Raw genomic sequence first — 19,925 nt, forward strand, 5'->3', positions numbered from 1 at the left:
ACTATGCTCTTCCAGCCTGAGTTCCCAGGGGGTTGTTATTGTAGGGTCTCCTCCCCTCTGGGGCTGGGTGGGCCAGTTGATTATTGCAGGACAGCTGGCGAGCACTAGGAGGACCCATGGCAGTTTGTTATTGTGGGGCCCCTTGCATCCACAAGGGCGGTCCAGGAAGGTTGGTTATTGTAGGGTTTCCTGTGGCTGCTTGCTGATTTGTTGTTGTAGGGTAACTATCAAACACTGGCGCTGCTGTGCCGACCAGTTTGTTATTGTAGGGTCTCTCAGGCATACCGGGGGTTGCTCATTATTCTAGGCTCACCCGCTAGCCCTGGGAAGGACACTGGTTTATTTTGGTAGGGTCGCTCAACACCTGGAGTGATTTTTAATACACCACCACCCTCTAGTGGTCTTTTTGAGGGACTGCACCTTCTGGTTCCCTTCCCTAGGTTCCTCCATAGACCGGCTCAAGGTCTCGGGGACTTAACGGGGACAACGAGAGGCAGGAGCCAACCTCGCTAGGTGAGGCGAAGGGCGCCTCTTTCAAGAGAACCCACCAAAAGCAAGTCAGTTGTGTAAACCTAGTTGCTGGGTAAAATAAACAACCCCAAGCCCTTCCACTGGCATGCAGCCACCTCTGGGGAGGGGCAGCTGGGGAACAGCCTCGCAGCGACGCTGCATGGGGCTCACTCCCCCAGCGCAGAGATGCAGCCACCTCTGGGGTGGGGCAGGTGAGGAACAGCGGAGCTGCACCGCACTTTAGGAGGGGGGGCCTCCTGTGGCCAGTTAAAGTTGCAAAGCGCGGTGGGGTTTAGGGCCAGGGACGAGAATAAGTTGCGTGGGAATTAGGACAACGGGGTTACCACCCCACCTCTTGGGAAAAGGACCAAGGGCCGTTTACCAACTTCCTCCAGCACAGCGCCCCCTCGTGCTGCACTAGGGCATTGGGAACAGCGCTGAGTGCCAGGGGACAGTGCCCCTTTTCGAGCCCCCACCCTGCTCCCTGCAGCACCCTTGTTCCGGTGCTAGCCCCGCCTGACCCTTCAGGCTCAGACAAGAGCCTTAGCTAAGGCCCCCCTCCTCCCCCCCCCCGCTGTCTGCTCCCTTTAATCCAGCAGGAATGCGTGACGCACACATGCCGGTAGACCTACGTCATAGCCGCACCCCCTGCATCGGCCCTTGGAACACGGGCTGGATTCTCCCCAGCCAGCCCAGCATCCACCCCCCTGCCTGCCTGGCTAAGAGCAACCTTGGGGTGCAGACGTCAGCCCCCACCTGGCTCCTGGCGGGGAATGGAAGCAGTGCCATGGAGCAGTGGGGTTCAACTTTTTTTTTTTAATTTGCGACCCCCCTAAAAATTGTGTGTAGACCCCCTTGGAATCTTAAACATAGTCTGTGGAACCCCAGGGGTCCGCTGAAAACCACTGCCCTACATCAACCCTGCTTCTCTAATGCAGAGATGCAATCCAATGGCTAGCGCGCCTGTACCGACAACACCCCCTGGTGGTGAGACAGTGAAATGACATAGCTAGTGCGACTGTATCAACACTGCCCCCTAGTGGAGAGTGAAATGCTATGGCTAGTGCTCCTGTCCGACACCGCCCCCTAGTGGTGAGACAGTGAAATGCTATGGCTCGTACGCCTGTATCACCACCGCCCCCTAGTGGTAAGACAGTGAAATGCTATGGCTAGTGTTCCTGTATCACCACCGCCCCCTAGTGGAGAGAGAGAGTGAAATGCTATGGCTAGTGTGCCTGTACCAACACCACCCCCTAGTGGAGAGTGAAATGCTATGGCTAGTCAAGTATCAGAGGGGTAGCCGTGTTAGTCTGAATCTGTAAAAAGAAACAAAGTCTCCTGGGGCACTTTTAAGACTAACAGAAGTTTTGGGAGCATAAGCTTTCATGGGTAAGAACCTCACTTCTTCAGATGAATGAGCTGGTCACCAGCAACCACGCACCGCACCATAACAACTCTAACTCAGGAACCAACCCATGCAACAAACCTCGATGCCAACTCTGCCCACATCTCTACACCAGCAACACCACAACTGGACCTAACCAGATCAGCTACATCACTGGCTCATTCACCTGCACATCCACCAATGTTATATATGCCATCATGTACCGGCAATGCCCCTCTGCTATGTACATTGGCCAAACTGGACAGTCACTACGCAAGAGGATAAATGGACACAAGTCAGATATCAGGAATGGCAATATACAAAAACCTGTAGGAGAACACTTCAACCTCCCTGGCCACACAATAGCAGATGTAAAGGTAGCCATCTTACAGCAAAAAAACTTCAGGACCAGACTCCAAAGAGAAACAGCTGAGCTCCAGTTCATTTGCAAATTTGACACCATCAGATCAGGATTAAACAAAGACTGTGAATGGCTAGCCAACTACAGAAGCAGTTTCTCCTCCCCTGGTGTTCACACCTCAACTGCTAGCAGAGCACCTCACCCTCCCTGATTGAACTAACCTCGTTATCTCCATACTGATTTATACCTGCCTCTGGAAATTTCCATTACTTGCATCTGAAGAAGTGAGGTTCTTACCCACGAAAGCTTATGCTCCCAATACTTCTGTTAGTCTCAAAGGTGCCACAGGACCCTCTGTTATGGCTAGTGTTCCTGTACCGACACCGCCCCCTAGTGGAGAGAGAGTGAAATGCTATGGCTAGTGTGCCTGTACCAACACCACTCCCTACTGGAGAGATGTGGTATAATGAAATGACTAGTGTGCACTTAGCACACTGCCCCCTGCTGGGGAGATGTCATGCAATGCCATGGCGAGGGTGCATGTACCAACACCATCCCCTAACAGGCAGCATCATAACTGCTTGCTTGTCCATTTGCAGAGTAGTGACTCTTTTCCTTTAGCTGCAGGATGGTGTTTCTGGAGTAGGAGGAGCTGTTCTCTTCCCTGCACTGCCGAGCTCCCACCAGCCAAGACGAGAAGCATGAATAGAATAGGGTGCCTCAGACTTATAGATAGATTCTTAGGGTTGAAAGGGACATCAGGAGGTCATTTAGTCCAACCCCCTGCTCAAAGCAGGGCCAATCCCCAACTAAATCCCCAAATGGCCCCCCTCAAGGATTGAACTCACAACCCTGGATTTAGCAGGCCAATGCTCAAACCATTGAGCTATCCCTCCCCCCAAACAGCACCATCTGTTTCACAGTTAGGGACACAGAATTAAAAGACAAGTGACTTGTCATATCAAGTGGAGAGTGGCTGAACTGGGAAAGGAATCCAGGAGTCCTGACTCCCAACCGCCCATTGCTCTAACCACTAGACCCCCTCCCCTCTTCTCCCAGAGATGGGGGTAGAACCTAGGAGGCCTGGCTCCAAGCCCCCCTGCTCTAACCATTAGACCCCATTCCCCTCCCAGAGCTGGGGGTACAACCCAGGAGGCAGAGAAGTGTGTAAAAGAAGCAGCGACTTTTTTTATTTTTTTAAAAATATTGTTTTCTCAGATCGCACAAAAATCCAAGATACAAAAATACTTTATCAGCTTCGGGCTAAGAACACCACATTAAAAAACAAACAAACAAAACACAACCAAACCAGCGCTTAAAAATAAAGGCTCCTGGTTAAGGCATTGGTGTAAGGCTGGGGTCCCCTCCCAGAGCCAGGAAGAGAACCCAGGAGTCCTGACTCCCAGTTTCATGCCCAGCCCAGAGGGGTCCCAGCCTCCTGCATCAGAACAGGGAAACCATCAAAACAAAAGACTTGGAGACTGAGTGTCTCAGCATTGCTCCAAAGCCCAGCGAGATCTTCCCATGGATCCAGCTCTAAGTCCAGTTAAAATCTCCCCCCGCTGAGACCCAAAGACCGGGGTTCTGGGGACAGAACAAGCCGCCCCCTCAGCCCCCATCACTAATGTGTCTCAATTCAGCCCTCTGATAACTGCTGAGGACGCCAGCAAGGGGGCGGAGAGGTGCCTGAAGTGGATGGTTGGGGCTGGGATCTCTGACAGTTTGATTCATAGGGCGCAGAATGGCTGGTAGGTGGGAATGGCTTTTGGTTACCAGCGAATGGAATCGGAACTGGCACCCCAAGGGGGGAAAGGCCCCGTATCCCGCGACTCAATCCCCTGAGCCAGCCAGTTCCCCTGCTCTGGGGCCGGATCGGAGGTGGCGCCCCCTAGAGGGGAAAGGCCCCATGTCCCATTTACCACACCCCTGAATTGGCCGGTCCCAGATAAGGCTTCCCCCTCAGTGTGTTACTAACTTAAGCACAGATTTATCCTCATTTTGTTTTTAAAAAAACATTTTCAGAGAATCTTTTTGCAGTCACAACTGCGGATGGAAACAAAACACACTGAGTAAAGCAGCCGGATAAAACCCAGGGGTCCTGACTCCAAGCCCCAACCCAACCCTCTGACCACTAGACCCCACTCCCCTCCCACAGCTGGGGATAGAACCCAGGAGTCCTGACTCTCACTCCCACCCTGCTCTAACCACGAGACCCCACCCCCTTCCCAGAGCTGGGAATAGAACTTAAAACCCCAGGAGAGGAGACTGGGATCTAATGGCTAGAGCAGGGGGAGCTGGGAGCCAGGACTCCTGGGCTCTACTGCCCCTGTCTGGGAGGGCGTGGAGCCTAGTGGTTAGAGCAGGGACAGGGTTGGTTTTGCAAGCTGCTGCAGATGCTAGGCACTCAGAAGTGATAATCCTACAGTAACTAGTGCAGGGTTTTTGACCTAAGGGCATCAGTGCATGGCAGAGACCCCGGCCCCTCAGCTCTCCTTGCCAGGCGCGGGGCCATTGCGGGCAAGCAGGTCCCCGTAGGCCGCCTCCTCGCGGGAGAAGACCAGGAACTTCTTGTCGAGCTGGGCACGCAGGTAGAGGTAGTCCTGCTGGTCCAGGCTGTGCCCGCAGCTCAGGTAGGTGGTGAACAGGCCAGCCAGCAGGAGGCGATCCAGAGACAGGCAGGGCACGGCCCACAGCACCAGCAGGAACTCCAGGTAGACGGGGTGGCGAAGGTGAGAATAGAGCCGCACAGCCCGCACGGACTTCAGCGCCAGCGGGTCCCCCATGCCCAGACAGTGGTAATAAACCTGGGGGGCAGGGGGAGAGGTTAAGGGCAGAGTTGAGACACTCCCCCAGATCTGGGGCTGGATGGGAGCTGGCACCCCCTAGAGGGGAAAAGCCCCGTGTCTCATTCCCCACCTCCCTAGGGGCTGGATCAGAACCGGCGCCCCCTAGGGGGGAAAAGGCCCCATAACCCATTCCCCACCCCTTTGAGCTAGAGCCAGTTCCCCAGCCTGGGGCTGGATCAGAGCCGGTGCCCCCTAAAGGGAAAAGGCCCGTGTCCCATTCCCCATCCCCCAAGCCAGGCAATCCCTCGGCCCGGGTTGCAAGGAGACCGAGGTACCTGTTTGACTCCCATAAGCTCAGCATAGTCGAAGATGAGGATGACGCTGAAGATAACCAGCCAGGCGATGAAGTGCAGGATGAAGCAGATGAGCGGGACCCAGGTGTCCCAGGGCTCTGTGCAGGCGTTCCAGAGCAGGGGGCCGTGCCGGACGGGTTGCCAGTACCGTATCAGCAGCTGTGGGGGAGTCCCATTAGAAATAATTCTGCCAACACCTCCCAGCCCTGACCCACAGCCCCCTGCTATCCCAGCCTTGGGCTCCCCCCAGCCCCCTACTAGCCCAGCCCTGAGCTCCCCCCCCAGCCCTGACCCGCAGCCCCCTGCTAGCCCAGCCTTGGGCTTCCCCCATCCCCCTGCTAGCCCAGCCCTGGGCTCCCCCACAGCTCTGCTGGTGCCCCTCACTCCCGACCCGCAGCCCCCGGCGGTACCTGGAGGGCCAGGGCGGTGCAGAAGACGTAGAAGGATCTCTGCAGCACCCCAAAGCAGCTGGTGGTCCAGCGCTTGACCGGCGCGGTGGCCATGAGGCTGTGCTGCAGCACAAAGAGCGCCACCAGGCCCAGGTCCACGGCCAGGGGCCGCAGCACCCGGGGGTCCCGCAGGGCGCCCCCCCACTCCACGCTGGGGGTGGCCTCTGCAAAGGGGGAGAGGGGGATTAAGGGGGGCAGAATGTACCCAGTGAGGCATCACCCATTTGGCTCCCCCCTAGGGCACTGCTCCCCCTCCCGCACCCAGTTCCCTCTTTGCCCCCCCAGCTCCCAACCTTGGCCTGATCCCCAGCAGGGCTCGGGTCCCACCCTGACCGCCCTCCCCTCATAGCTCCCCCCAATCCCGGCTCCTCACCATTCCCCCCTTAACCGCCCCAAACTCACTCCCCCTCCCGCTCGGCCCCTCCCAACCCCGATTGGGATGGGCTTCCCCCAGGATCCACCCCCCTGGGGCTTCCCTCTGGGTCTCCCCTCCTAACCCCCTCCCGCCCTGGCTCTTCTCTAGGGCTCCACCTCCCTCTAGGTCTCTCTTCCCAGCCCCCTCCCCTCAATCTCCCCCCAGGTCTGTCCTACCAGCCCCCTCCGTCCCAGGGCCTTCCCTAGGGCTCCCCCTCCCTTCCCAGGGTCTCCTCTGGGTCCCCCCTAGATCTGGTCTCCCTTCCCCACCCCCAAGTCTCTCCCTAGGTCTCTCCTCCCAGCTCCATCCCCTGGTCCCTCCCTCCTCCCCCCTTCCGCCCCGGGTCCCCCCGGCCCGGCCCCACGCACCCGGCCGCCCCCCGCCGGGCAGCACGGCGCGCAGCGAGGCGAAGCGGATCAGCTCCACGCCGGTGCCGAAGGTGAAGAGGAAGCTGCCCAGGGCCGGGACCATCAGCAGCAGCTGGGCCGCCATGGCGCGCAGGGAGCCGGGGCGGGGACTCCGCTTCTCCCGCCGACCGGAGAGTCCCGCCCCGGCCCAGGGAGGGGCTTCCCCCGGGAACCTCCCCAGTGACCCGCCTCTAGGGGGAGGGGCTTCGCCGGGATCCCCCTCCCCAGTGACCCGCCTCTAGGGGGAGGGGCTTCGCCGGGATCCCCCTCCCCAGTGACCCGCCTCTAGGGGGAGGGGCTTCGTCGGGATCCCCCTCCCCAGTGACCCGCCTCTAGGGGGAGAGGCTTCCCGGGGATTTCCCCCCCCCCCCCTCCAGTGATTCAGTGACCTGCCTTCAGAGAAGGGCTTCCCCCGGAAATCCCTGTTCCCTAGGCTGCCCAAGCCCCAGAGGGAATCTCCCTCCTCTTTCTGGGCTCCCCCACCCCCAGTGGGCGGGGTTTCCCTTTTGATCCCTCCAAAAAAGCCCTTCCCCCCTGACATTCTCCATCCTTCCCTCTCCTCTAGGGGGGAGCCAGGCATCTCACCCCAGGCCCCACCCACTGCCCCTCTCTGGGATCCCATGCCGCTCCTAACTTCCTTATGGGGACATCCTTAGGGCCCCCTCTGCCCAGAGATCCCCTCGCACTGGGGACCCCCTCCAGAGATTCCCCATCAACCCCCCTGCTTGCTGATCCCCCCAGAGTGTTACCCCCAAGTCCCCCACTACTTGGGACTCCCTTCAAGATTCCCCACCCTCTCCTGACACATGGGGATACATCAGGGATACCCTAGGAACCTCACCCACCCCCAGATCAACTCACACAGCCCTGTCCAAGGAAGGGCTGCCTTCTCATCCATTCCCCCATCGTCCCTGCCCCCGCTGCATCCTTGGGCTCCCCTCCATCACCCCCAGGCCCCACTGCATCCCCTCCCCATGGCCCCGAGCTCCTTTCCGCAGCCTCGCGCCCCAGGCCCGCCCTGCTCCTTGCCTCTTGACCACGGCGCCCCCCTGGCTACAGCTGGCAAAGTCTCAAGAATACCCACTTTGAAGCTATTTAAACCTTCCCGTTGCTGTCTGATGCAGGCTAATGGCACCATGGTTTTAACCAGGTCTTAAGCTAGCAGGCTCACCTCTTCTCCAGGGAGCGCGCTGCTCTCCTGAATCACAGCTCTCCTGCCTAGGGAGATCCGAGAGCATAGGTGTCTCACCGGCCTTAGCCCATTTTTATTAAACTCTCTGTCTCCCTCCCAGAGGTCAGAGGTGGCAAAGTTAGCCACAGCTCCCTCTGCCAACCCCTGAAGTCTTTGACTCCAAGGTAGTTAGGTTAACCTAGGTGGATCGGGGATTGAATGTGGGAGCCTCGTACGCTGCTCAAGGGGACCACATGAGTAACACTTTCCGGGGCCCTCTCTTGGGCTGGGGTCCTGGGATGAGGTGTTCACCCCACACTAGCCCTGAAGGGGTTAAGGTGGCTCAGACAGGGCCTATTAACCATATAGGCCGCATCCTGGGGGGAGAGCCAGGGCCTGATACAGGCTAACGGATGATGAAACAGGCTGCGCTTGTATAAAGCCAGGAAGTTTGCAGCAGAAGGGGGCAGCAGGGACAGTCTACAGTCACTCTCCGGGTACGGAGAGGTAGGTAGGAGGAAACCCGGGGGGAGCAAAAGTCCTTGGCTCCTAGCCTGTGGGAAGGGTTCACCCAGAGGCGTTGCCGGCAAGAAAGTCTGTGGAAGGAAGGCAGAGTAGAACGAAGCCCAGGGAAAGAGCAGCATGGGGATGCCAGACGAGGAGAGAGCTGCTCCCCAGACCTAGTCGCAGGGAGACGCCCCAGTGGCGAGGGTACCCCATTACAGGCCTGATAATTAGGGTTTACTGGGGAGGTGTGGACTGTTCTCCCCCACCCCGTTCCTTATTCCCAGGCACTAACCGGGGACCCACTCCTACTCCAGGTTTTTGCCCTTCTCTTTCCGGCTTGCGCTCCCTGCATAGCGTTGCTTGTACGTACATGTCAGCAATCTGCCGCTGTTTCTGCTGATTCAGGAGCCTTCTCCCACGCAGCTGCTCACACTTCTTCGATGCAGACCTCAAAGAATTCGAGGAGGTATGGCCCCCGGTGTAACACGAAACCTCTTTAACAGGGAATTTGAAAACATCCTATCACAGTTTCACTTACAGCCATGTCATTACACCCCTGTAACGCTTTAGCCACCGGCTGGGCGAGCAAAACAGCCAGGCTCCATCCCTCGGGGATGTTCTGGACGCTGCAGATCCTTTCAAAGGCGGTCAGATCGGCGTCAGCACCATCCCTTGCTCTGTAACTAGGTCACGGTTTGTCCCCGCCATGTGGTCCTGGCATAGGCGGAACACTCGGCTCTCCGACGCGTCGCTATTTCTGCCACCTGTTTCTGCTTCTCAGCTTCCAACTTTTGCTTCCCGGCCTCCAGGGCTCTCTGGTGTGTGGCTTTTAGGGCTGCCCACTTCCCGCCCTCCGGCTCGATTTCCTTTTCCTTCTCTGCTCTCTCCAGCCCTTTGGACCAGCCTGCCTGTACCTAACGGAAAAGTCTCAGTTCCTCAATCATGGGCGGTGGATATAATACGGTGCAGCCACCGCTGTCCCACTGCCGGATGCCTGGGCCGTGGTGGCCCTGCCCGTAGATGCTGACTCTGGGGGTGCTCTGGGGCTGGAGCACCCACGGAAAAAAACAGTGGGTACTCAGAACCCACCAGCGGCCTCTCTGGTCATCTCCTCCCGCCTCTCCCCAGTGCCTCCCGCCAGCGGCTGATCAGCTGTTCAGCGGCGGGCAGGAGGCGCTGAGGGGGGAGGGGGAGGAGCGGGAGCAGGAAGAGGAGGAGTGAGGGTGGGGTGCACTCGGGGAAGGGGTGGAACTGGGCGGGAAGAGGCAGGGTGGGGGCGGAGTGGGGGTGGGAAGAGGTGGAGTGAGGGTGGGCCCTTTGGGGAAGGGGTGGAGTGGGGGTGAGGCCTGGGGCAAAGCAGGGGTGGAGCACCCCTGGGGAAATCAGAAAGTCAGCACCTGTGGCCCCGCCTGCCCTCTGCCTCTTCCCCTCCCTGCTCCATCCCTTCCCCGAGGTCCCCACCACCAGCCACTGCCTGGTGAGTCTCCCTCCTCTCCTCCACTCCACCCCCCCTCTCTGGAGGTTCCCATCGCTCATCGCGTCCCTCCTCTCCTCCACCCCTCTCCCCCATGAGACTCCCCTGCTGGGGCTGGGAGCAGGGCCACAGCTTTGAGTGGGGGTAGGGTTACTATATTTTGAGCCTCCAAAAGGAGGACACTCAGCCCCGCCGGCCCCCGGCACCCCCGGCACTCAGCCCCCCTGGTCCCCGGCACCCCCGGCGCTGGGCGCCCCCGGCCCAGCACCGCCGCCCGCATGTCCCGATTTTCCCGGACATGTCCGGCTTTTTGGGATTTCCCCCCGGACGGGGATTTGGAGCCCAAAAAGCCGGACATGTCCGGGAAAATCCGGACGTATGGTAACCCTAAGTGGGGGGCACGGATGGGGTAAGGGGGCCGAGGCTGGGAACGAAGCTGCAGCCGGGGACCGAGGCTGGGGGCAGGGCTGGGAACGAAGCTGCAGTCAGGGGCCAAGGCCGGGGGCAAGGCCGGGGGTGGTGCTGGGAGTGGAGCTGCAGCCGGGAGCCAGGAGCTGAGCTGGAGTAGAGCTGGGGCGGAGTGGGGCTGGGTGGTGCTCCCATCCTGCCCCTCATGGGGACTGGCCCGGGGCCCCGCCGCGTCCTCCCTGAACATTCCTCCAGGCCCCCTTAAGGGGGCACGCACGCCCCACTGTTTGGCGACCTGGTCTAGAGATACAGGAGAGGATGCGTGAGCCCATTGGAAACAAATGGTTGCCTCTCAAACAATATCACACCAGGCTTTCTAGAGACTAAACCCTGCCAGGTTAACCTTCCATCTAAAGAAGTTTCTCTCACCCAGGGTGCTCTGCAGTGTTTTCAAACCACGGCTGGCTGAGATCCCGTTTTCGTGACTGTAAACGCACAGCCCGTTTACGTCTAGGTACAGGGCGTGGGGGTATCTTCTTTGCCTCCTACCCATACCCCCTACGGTTCATCGTTTGTACAGGATAACCACCCAGGGCTGGATTTGCCCCGTGTGCTGCTTTCACGTCCCTTCGTTACCATTTTGCCTTCGATTGTAAAAGGGCTTCCATTGGTTTAGCGTCTGATGCTTAATTAACATCCCAAGAGAGAGAGATACATTTCATACCCCGGGTCTCCTTTGTTGATGTAGAGTTTAAAAACATATGTTCAGTGTATTCCTACCTAACTCCTTTCATAGTGCCTGGACGTGCATTTCCCAATGCTAATGGGTGACCCCAGCTTTCACTGAAGACCTCCCATGATATTCTTTGGCGATCCAGAATGGACATATCAGAATTGGGTTATTCCTGTAACCCCTTGGCCAGCTGGCCTGAATGGGTTCTGGGGGTCACACCTCTGTGACCCTAAGAATTTCCCAAGGCCGGAGGGCAAGGGGCTTCCTGGTATCCAGCGGTGGATTTCAGCTGGCTTGGTGAGTGTACCCCAACTCATTGGATCCCCCGCTTGCCTCCCCCACCCATCGCTCCTGGCCTCTGCTGCCTCCCTGGACTCCCCACCCCATCCCCACCACCCTGCTGCTTCCCCCACATTGCCCCGACTGATTCCCCAGCGCCCTTCTGTGCACCCCAGGCAGGCTAGTCCAGACTCGTACCTGAGCAGGTAACGGCGGCTGCCGGCGAGGAAGGGACGGATTCATCCGGCTTCCCCGCGCTCCCAATGCTGCCAGGCCGGTCTCGCTTCCCTGCTCTAGGCGCCACCTAGTGGGGCTCAGGGGGAGTGCTTGGGTGCCTTTCCCAGGCGCGTCCCCCTCACCTCACTCCCACCCTGGTAGAAATCTGGGCGGGGGGGGGCATGTGATCCCTGCGTCCCCTATGTGTGGAGTGATGGATCTTTTAAAGTCTGTATTTGAACCAAGTGGAAAACAGGTCTGTCTGGGTCTTGAATACAAATGAAGCCGTGACAATGGGATTACAATGTACATACGTGGCAAACAAGCATCAAAGCTCACAAGCGATAGTTGGGGACTCACCACGTCCGGATCACCAAGGAGGGTGTATTTGCTCGTCTGACCAGCCTGGTCACCAGGCAGAGACAACAGTCAACGAAACCATCAGGAGAGCGCGTGGGGAAAGGTGACCACATAACGATCTCGACTGGGGATGGAGCCGGCACCCGCCTCTTGAAGCAGGAACAATAAACTTTGAGAGAGATGCTTTATAGTGGAGTACAATGGGAGAGGCGGAGAACCCCAAAGTTATCCATCGCTGGACGGGGGTCAGAGCTCTAGCAAACTCTTGGGTGCTTCAGCCAAGGGGGTGGGGTGGGGCAAAGTTTCTGGGAACAAAAGATCAGTAAGAAATCAACCTTGAACCAAACCTGTAGCTTGTTAAGTTACGCCTTAGCCATTAGAAAGTGTATTTTATTTTTGTTTGTGACTGTGACACAGGGCCAGAAAAGGTTACATAACTTGCAGGCTAATTGACCCAGATTCAACCTTTAGAGACATATTAATAGATAACGTTTGTGTTTTTGTGTGTTTACATATATATTGTTAGGGGTTAACAGGGTAACCAACCGATCCTGTCTATCGCTGTATTCTGTTAATTCAGAGATCAAAAGGAGATGTTAACATTTAGATCAACTGTGAACATAGTGAGAGCATTGTCTTGATTTCTCTTGGAAGTGTATAGCAACTCTCCTGCAAATGATGGGAGACAGGCAATTGCCTCATGTTAATCCATGAAGCTAAATACCAGTGGGGTTAGGAAATAGAAGGGCACTTCAGAGACACTGTTGTTCACCCAAGGACTGCATGCGGTCAAGAGGCAGCCCCGAAAATTATAGAATATCAGGGTTGGAAGGGACCTCAGGAGGTCATCTAGTCCAACCCCCTGCTCAAAGCAGGCCCAATCCCCAGACAGATTTTTGCCCCAGATCCCTAAATGGCTCCCTCAAGGATTGAACTCACATGTATAGAGAGCTTTTGGGACCTGCTCCTTTCATCTCAGATTTGCTTATGCTTCCTCAGGGGAAGTTTGAGTCGCAAGACTGAGGACTCCAGTCTCATCTGGATCTCCCTGATATTGGACATTGGACTGAACCTATGGCCTAATGCTGAAAGAATTCAGGGCAACTCTAAAGCTCACCATCTCTACTATGAAACTGACCTGAGGATTTTATTCATGTCTGTATGTTCTGAGATTGTGCCCTCCCATTATCAGAATCTCTGGAGTGGTTCTCAATCAGGGGTACGCGTCCCCCTGGGGGTACGCAGAGGTCTTCCAGGGGGCACAGCGACTCATCTAGATACGTGCCTAGTTTTATAAAAGGCTAAATAAAAAGCACTAGTAAAGTCAGCACAGACAAAAATTTCATACAGACAATGGCTTGTTTCCACTGCTCTATAGACTATACGCTGAAATGGAAGGACAATATTTATATTCCCATCGGTTTATTTTATAATTCTATGGTAAAAAGGAGAAAGTCACCAATTTTCAGTAATAGTGGCTGTGACACTTCTGTTGAGAGCCGTTGGCCTAGAGAACGTCATTTCCGGCGTATATACATCACTCCTCACCTGTTCTCCATACGTACATCTCCACAGTGGTTCTGATGGCCAGTGCGACACAGGCTTTCATTAGAGAATTGCGTGACATTCTCCTGGGGAGCGGGTAACCCCTATGTACCTCTATGTCTGCTGCCACTTGGCATCTGGAAGTCCTTGGGTCACACATCCCACCACCCCTCCCCACAGCATGAGGGGCACCCCTGACGCTCCCTCCCCTGCCCCTAGGGGGGCTGGTTTATCCCCTGTCCATGCTAATCTACCCCACTGTGAATTACCCCTCCTGGAGACGGGGCCCTGTCATTGCCCAGCGTTAGGTGTTCAGTGCCTAGGACAAAGGGGGCCTCATTCCTGACTGGGTGTCCTTAAGCTTAAATCACTGCGGTAGGCCTCAGGAGATCTGGGTTCAGTTCCTGGCTGTGCCACCGACTCCGGGGAGTGATCTAGAGCAAGTCACTGTATCTTTTTGAGCCTCAGTTTCCTACCTGTAATAATGATCCTTCTCTTGTCTATGTAGACTGAAGGGTCTTTGTGACAGGGACTGTCTCTCTCTCTGTGTCTGTGCAGCACCTGGCACAACAGGGCCCTGATCTCAGCTAGGGCAGGGACTGTCTCTCCCTGTGTGTCTGTGCAGCGCCCGGCACAACAGGGCCCTGATCTCAGCTGGGGCAGGGACTGTCTCTCCCTGTGTGTCTGTGCAGCACCCGGCACAACGGGGCCCTGATCTCAGCTGGTGCAGGGACTGTCTCTCCCTGTGTGTCTGTGCAGCACCTGGCACCATGGGGCCCTGATATAATAGCACTGATATTATTTTGCCATTGCTACTCATTAAGGAGTAGCGCCAGTATTAAACGATGATGCTGAAAGGACTGTGCGGCATAATTTATAATTATATCAGGTAATACTAATAATTAGTTGGTGTAATTAATAACACTCTAGCTTTTTTCATCTAATGATCTCCAAGCCCATTCAAAACAGCTGTTAATTAAATCCTGGAACAGCACATAGGTCACTGGCCTTATTTTACAGCCAAAGAAATGGAGGAGGAGTGGCAAAGCCAAGGATAGAACCCAGGAGTCCTGGCTCCTAGCCCCCTCTGTGCTGACCCATTAGACCCCTCTCCCCTCTCAGAGCTGGGGATAATACCCAGGTGTCCTGATGCAGCTGCTCTCCTCACTAGCTCACACTTCCCTCCGCTAAATTGGGGGTAAGAAAACACTGAATAGAGACTAGATCTAATGACATGATTGTTTTGTTTAGCTAACCCCAGTCCCGTTTATAACCAGGCTGGTCCTGTGCAGGAGGCATCTGGTCCATTTTGCCCTGCCTCAGTCAGCCCCATCTCCCCTGAGTTTCCATCCCATCCTCCACTCAGAATGCGGCTCACCAGGCTTTAAGGGGTTAACTCCACAGTGCTCCCCCCTTCTAGCTCCCCCCTCCCCTCATGTGTAAGCCCCAGATGTCTCCCAGCTCCTGATCTCCCCAGTTCCTCCCCATCCCATGCTCTCCATGTTGCCCCCACTACCAAAATCCTCTGATTCCCCCCGCCCCATCCCACGGCACTCACCCATTTCCCCTCCTCGATCCCCACATACCCCCTGTCACCCATCAGCCCCCCCTGCCAGAATCCCTCCCTGATCCCTTCCTTCCCAGCCTGTGTTCCCCACCCTGCCTGTCCCCCCGCTGCAAAGACCCTCCCCGACCCTCTCCCAGTCCCCCCACGTCACCCACCTCCCCCACTGCTGGGAGCTCTCCCTGATTCCCCTCTCCAGCCTGGGCTCCCCATTTCACTTGCCTCCTGCACTGCTGAGACCCCTCCCAGCTTCCCCTTCCCCATGCCACCCTCCTCCCCTGCGGCCCGGATCCCTCCCCAATCCCCTGCCACACCACACCTGGTTCCCAACTCCGTGCACCCCGTAGCTGTCTGGTTTCCCAAGAGTTAACAGCATTGCAGTGACGGCGCTGGGCGAGTATCCTGTGTGGGAGCTCCTGGGTGACCCCGCCCAGCCCCAGTCCCAGGTGAGAGGCGGGGGTTGGCAGAAAGTGGTATAAATCCCACAGCTTGGAGCTGGGATAGTGCAGCTCACTTTACTCCAGCCAGCAGAGACGAGGTCAGCCACTGCTGCTCCCTAAAGGCCTCCAGGATGGTTTGCGGCGGCGGACAGCCGCCCCTTGGCGTGACTCCCATGATCCTCCTGGTTCTGTGTCTCCATCTCCCAGGTAGGTCCTGAGCCTCCCTGGGGGTTAAAGGTCGTCCACTGCTCCTTTGGCTTTCATGTCTTGGAGGTGCTGCCGCTGGCTGTGATATCAGTGCCGGCTGTGATGTCATCAGCCATCCTGGCTGTGATGTCACAGATGGACAGATGGCGGGGGGGGGGTGAGGAGGGTGTTGGTTGGGGAGAACAAGGCAGGCGGGAGGCTGCAGTGGGGGAAGTGTAGAGAATGCAGCCTGACCAGAGGGATCCTAGCAGAGGGGGAGGCGGGTGGTGTGGGGGGCGCAGGCTGGGGGCGAATCGGGGAGGGAGCCCAAAAAGGGGTGTGTGTGGCATAGGGAGAGCAGGCCGGAGAGGGGTGGATTTGGTGAGGGATCCCAGCAGAGGGGGAGATGGGTGGGGTGGAGTGGGGAGCGTAGGCCAGGATGGGGGATGCAGGAGGGATCCTAGCAGAGGGGCAGGCGGGCAGGGTGGGGAGCACCCATGGGACTCAGGGAAGGATCCTGGAAGCAGAGGGGACAGATCAGCCCTTGACCTGAGCAGAAATTCCTGATGGAGTCAGCCTGTCCCTATTAGTTTGTTTATAAAGTGCGGGAGTGAGTCAGAGAGAGGCAGGCGGGGGGTTATTAATTCCAGGTTGTCTAGTTTTTATGACTGTTTTGATCTTCAGCCTAATAATCATAAAACTCCTCAACACCCAGTGACTTCAAAAGGTCTCTCTCTCTCACACACACACCCAGTATGTGCCTGGTAATTTTGCTCACTGCCAGCCTCTCCTCATGAGCCAGGATCCAGAAACTGGGAATAGAGCCCAGGAATCCTGACTCCCATCTCCCCCTCCCACTGCTCTAACCACTAGACTTTACTCCCCTCCCAGAGCTGGGAATAGAACCCAGGAGTTCTGGCTCCCAGCCCCTCTGCTCTAACTGCTAGACCCTACTCCTCTTCCATGAAAGGTGCAGTGCTGTCACAGGGTGCCCAGGTGGGGACACACAGTAGGGATTACCTTTGCAGTAAGGGGGTTGGGGGTCTATTGAAGTCAGTGGAAAGACGTCCCCTTCCTCATTGACTTCAGTGGACTGGGAATCAGGACCTATTACATTGCCCCTAGTGGTAGCCCCCTATCCCCTGCACCAATTAATAGGAGACAGACAATATTATAGCACAGCACCAACCCTGCTCTAATTAAGGTTGAGATCAACTTTCCCTTTAAAGGCAGACTCTTCTAAAACATGCAGGGTTATGTGGATTGCCTTGCAGTTTGGTGGATCCTCTCTGGTGAACACTCACTGTCATACCAGGTCCTCTGCCCTCAAGGGGAGCTGGTGTGATTCAACTCCTGGCATCATACCACAGCACTGAGATACATTTATAGTGACGACAGCAAGAATTTTATTATCGAAGGTGCAATGATAGCGGGAAAGGACAATGGAAGCAAAACAGGGTGCATATAAAACATAACACCCTGTCTAGAGACTAGCCTTCACTTAGCAGGCTAACTTGGAAAGTGATCTCACCCCAGACGACGCAGCCTGTCACCCAAGGTTGGTTGCAATCCCGTTTTCATGAATGTAACCGCACTGCCTGCTGATTTCTTAGGTGCCGGATAAAGGGGTGTCTTCCTTGTCTTCCTTTTATAGCCCCCAAGGTTTGTCATCTGTCCTTAGAGTCAGGAACACCCTCCCTTTCCCCCGTAGCTTATTCTACGGTGTGCTGCCTGCCTGTTGATTTCACATCTCCTTGGCTGAATTGACATGTAAATGGGTTGGCTTACAATGCTTCGTTTACATGCCGACCAAGAGAAATTTGCCCAGCAGAAAACCTCTTTGTCCACCCTGCCTCGATACAGACGGTCGGAACAGATTTTCAGTAGACAGATGTAACGCCTCACGTAGGAGCTGTACAGACATTTCATAACGATATTAATCACCAGCGTGATGCCAGCTGTCATTTAAGATCTCACCTGGTGTTCTTTGGTGGACCAGAATGTGTGTGTCAAGATCAGGCTATTCGTGTAACCCAGTTAGCTCTGGGGGTTTGTTAGGATCACACCTGTGCCGACACAACCCTACCCAACACAGCGCTGACATGAAGGAGGCTGGTGCACCTCTTCCTTTGCTCACACACACTGGAGTCGTGGAAAGGGGCTCACAGCCCCCCCCCCCAGATCTCCTCATTTCACAATCGCAGCTCTACCGAGCTGCTCCATCGAATCCCTCCACCATTCAATATTCCGAATGCAGTGGGGTGCATGCAGATAATCCCCGGAGGCTCTTGCCAGCTCCAGGGGGGCAGAGTTAAGGTTGTGGGGCATATTTATCTTAACTCTGTATTTCCTGATTTTAAGAAGCGTGAGTGCAGCTGAATTCGCCGCTGTGGAAGGGCACAAGACCACCGGGGAGACTGAACGCTGTTTTAACCAAGGGTTGTGCCAGTGAATAATCTCTCCACCTCCCTCCTAGGCTCGGCGTCCAAGTGCATCCCACGGCAGGAGGAGCCAGCGCTGGAACCACTGCCAGTTGGCATGGACCCCTACAGTCAGCCGGCGGGGATCCTGCAGCCCCAGGTCCGCCCGCAGGGGCAGGGGATTGGTAACGAGCCTGGGGCCTACGGAGGAACCGATTCTGGATCGTATGGAGGACCTGGGCCCGGATCATACGGGATAGATGGGCCTGGGGCCTATGGAGGAACCGATTCTGGATCGTATGGAGGACCTGGGCCCGGATCATACGGGATAGATGGGCCCGGAGCCTATACAGGAACTGGGGCCGGATCCTACGGAGGAACTGGATGTGCATCAAACGAAGCAGCCGGAACTGGGTCATCTGAACAACCTGGACCCGGATCGTATGGAATAAATGGCCCCGGAGCCTATGAAGGAGCCAGGCCGGATATCTCAGTGGGGGGCTCCCCGCCACAGTATGGGATGCCGGGTGCTGGCTATGGGGTTGGCTCCGTCAGGCCGTTCGGGCACATCCCGCCAGTCTATAAGAACCCCAGCATCCCCTTCGTGCCAGGTCTCCATGACGAAGTCAGAACCGCAGGGCACATACGGGTCCCCTTTAGGGGCCCGGTGAGCTACGCCGGGAATGCCCAGCTGGGGCAGGGGGTGGGTAGGTTCCCGCGCCCACAGTACAAGGAGCCCAGCATCCCCTATGTGCCGAGCCTTTCAGAGCTGCCCAACCATGCTGGACAGGGGGTGTCGTCCATGCCCGGGGTCTCCGTTGACAATGCTGTTGGAGGGGGAGCGGGAACAGGAGATGTGCCCATGCCAGGCTCTTCCAATCCCATGCTGCCCAACAGCCCTTAGTCCACAGGGCGTGAGAAGCGAGCTGGTGAGGGTTAGCAGCTAAGGCAGGAGGAGGGCAGAATGCCTGGGTTCTGTCCCCAGCTCTGGGGGGTATGGTTTAGGTGTGAGAGCAAGGGAATGGGACTCAGGACTCCTGGGTACTATCCCCAGCTGCAGGAGAAGAGTGGGGTCTAGTGGTTAGAGTGGGAGGCAGGTCAGGACTCCTGGGTTCTATCCCAAGCTCTTGTCGGGGAGTGGGGGTCTAGTCATTGGAGCAAGACAATGGGGGCTTCTATCCCAGCTTTGGGAGGAATGGGGTCTAGTGGTTAGAGCAGGGTGGGAATGGGGATCAGGACTCCTGGGTTCTGTCCTGGTTCTGTGAGTAGGGGCTAGTGGTTAGAGTGGGAGGGAGAATGGGGGCCAGGACTCCTGGGTTCAATCCCAGCTCTATGAGGGGAGTGGGGTCTAGTGGTTAGAGCGGGGGGGCTGGGAGTCTGTACTCCTGGGTTCTATCTCCCACTCTCTTGTCATCTTACGACATGCCCCTGACTGGGCCACTCCATCGCTTTGTGCCTCAGTTTCCCCGTTGTGTTCCAAAACCTTTTGCTCAGCGCTTAGCTGTGGATGGGGGTCAGCGCTTATAGCCCTCCCTGTGTAAATTCCCCACCCCCATTTCCCTGATCTCCCCCCACCCAGCCTGGATCGCTTCACCCCTCCCCCCCAACCACTTCTCCTTCCCATATGGTCTGTGATCTCAGGGCCTTTGTATTGCTGGGATGCCTGGATGGGGGTGGGGAGGACGTCTGCGTCTCTCTCTGCTCCTCGCTTCTGGTGCTGTAAATGCTTCCAATAAAATCCTTGCTCTGTAAGGTCATTTCGCTTAATTCCTCCCTTCAGAGCGAGTTCGGGGCAGGAGCCAGGCAGCGTTGGGAGCTCAGAGCAGGGACTGGACGGCCAGCAGCAGTGCACACTCCCCCTGTCCTCGCTTCCAAGCATTGCCTGCTGGGGGCAGAGAGGCGCTCGGTCGCCAGGGCCCATCCATGACGCTTGACGGACGCTGCCAGCAGGTCCCTT

At 56.8% G+C, this 19,925-nt stretch overlaps 2 protein-coding genes across 2 annotated transcripts; one reads left to right on the plus strand and one right to left on the minus strand.

Moving 5' to 3' along the window:
- Positions 1–3,423: 3,423 nt before the first annotated feature.
- NRM (nurim) lies at positions 3,424–6,822 on the minus strand. Its single transcript, XM_054047444.1, has 4 exons — positions 6,627–6,822; positions 5,805–6,007; positions 5,377–5,553; positions 3,424–5,059 (listed from the first exon to the last, which is right to left on the minus strand). Exons 1-4 carry the CDS (start codon positions 6,748–6,750, stop codon positions 4,739–4,741), a joined length of 825 nt encoding a protein of 274 aa, XP_053903419.1. The 5' UTR covers positions 6,751–6,822; the 3' UTR covers positions 3,424–4,738.
- An 8,619-nt stretch (positions 6,823–15,441) lies between these two features.
- On the plus strand, positions 15,442–19,725 carry LOC128847754 (spidroin-2-like). The gene is made up of 2 exons (XM_054047443.1): positions 15,442–15,569; positions 18,025–19,725. The coding sequence occupies exons 1-2, from the start codon at positions 15,494–15,496 to the stop codon at positions 18,870–18,872; spliced, it is 924 nt and encodes a 307-aa protein (XP_053903418.1). The 5' UTR covers positions 15,442–15,493; the 3' UTR covers positions 18,873–19,725.
- The last annotated feature ends 200 nt before the right edge of the window (positions 19,726–19,925 follow it).

Source organism: Malaclemys terrapin, chromosome 13, assembly GCF_027887155.1.
Source record: "Malaclemys terrapin pileata isolate rMalTer1 chromosome 13, rMalTer1.hap1, whole genome shotgun sequence".
Taxonomy (NCBI): Eukaryota; Metazoa; Chordata; order Testudines; family Emydidae; genus Malaclemys; species Malaclemys terrapin.

Coding starts and splice junctions, on each gene's coding strand:
- LOC128847754 (XM_054047443.1), top strand. CDS start 15,494: ATGGTTTGCGGCGGCGGACAGCCGCCCCTTGGCGTGACTCCCATGATC. Junction 15,570..18,024: donor TCTGTGTCTCCATCTCCCAG/GTAGGTCCTGAG, acceptor CCTCCCTCCTAG/GCTCGGCGTCCAAGTGCATC.
- NRM (XM_054047444.1), bottom strand. CDS start 6,750: ATGGCGGCCCAGCTGCTGCTGATGGTCCCGGCCCTGGGCAGCTTCCTC. Junction 6,008..6,626: donor GCCCGGCGGGGGGCGGCCGG/GTGCGTGGGGCC, acceptor CCCCCTTTGCAG/AGGCCACCCCCAGCGTGGAG. Junction 5,060..5,376: donor AGCTTATGGGAGTCAAACAG/GTACCTCGGTCT, acceptor CCTGCCCCCCAG/GTTTATTACCACTGTCTGGG.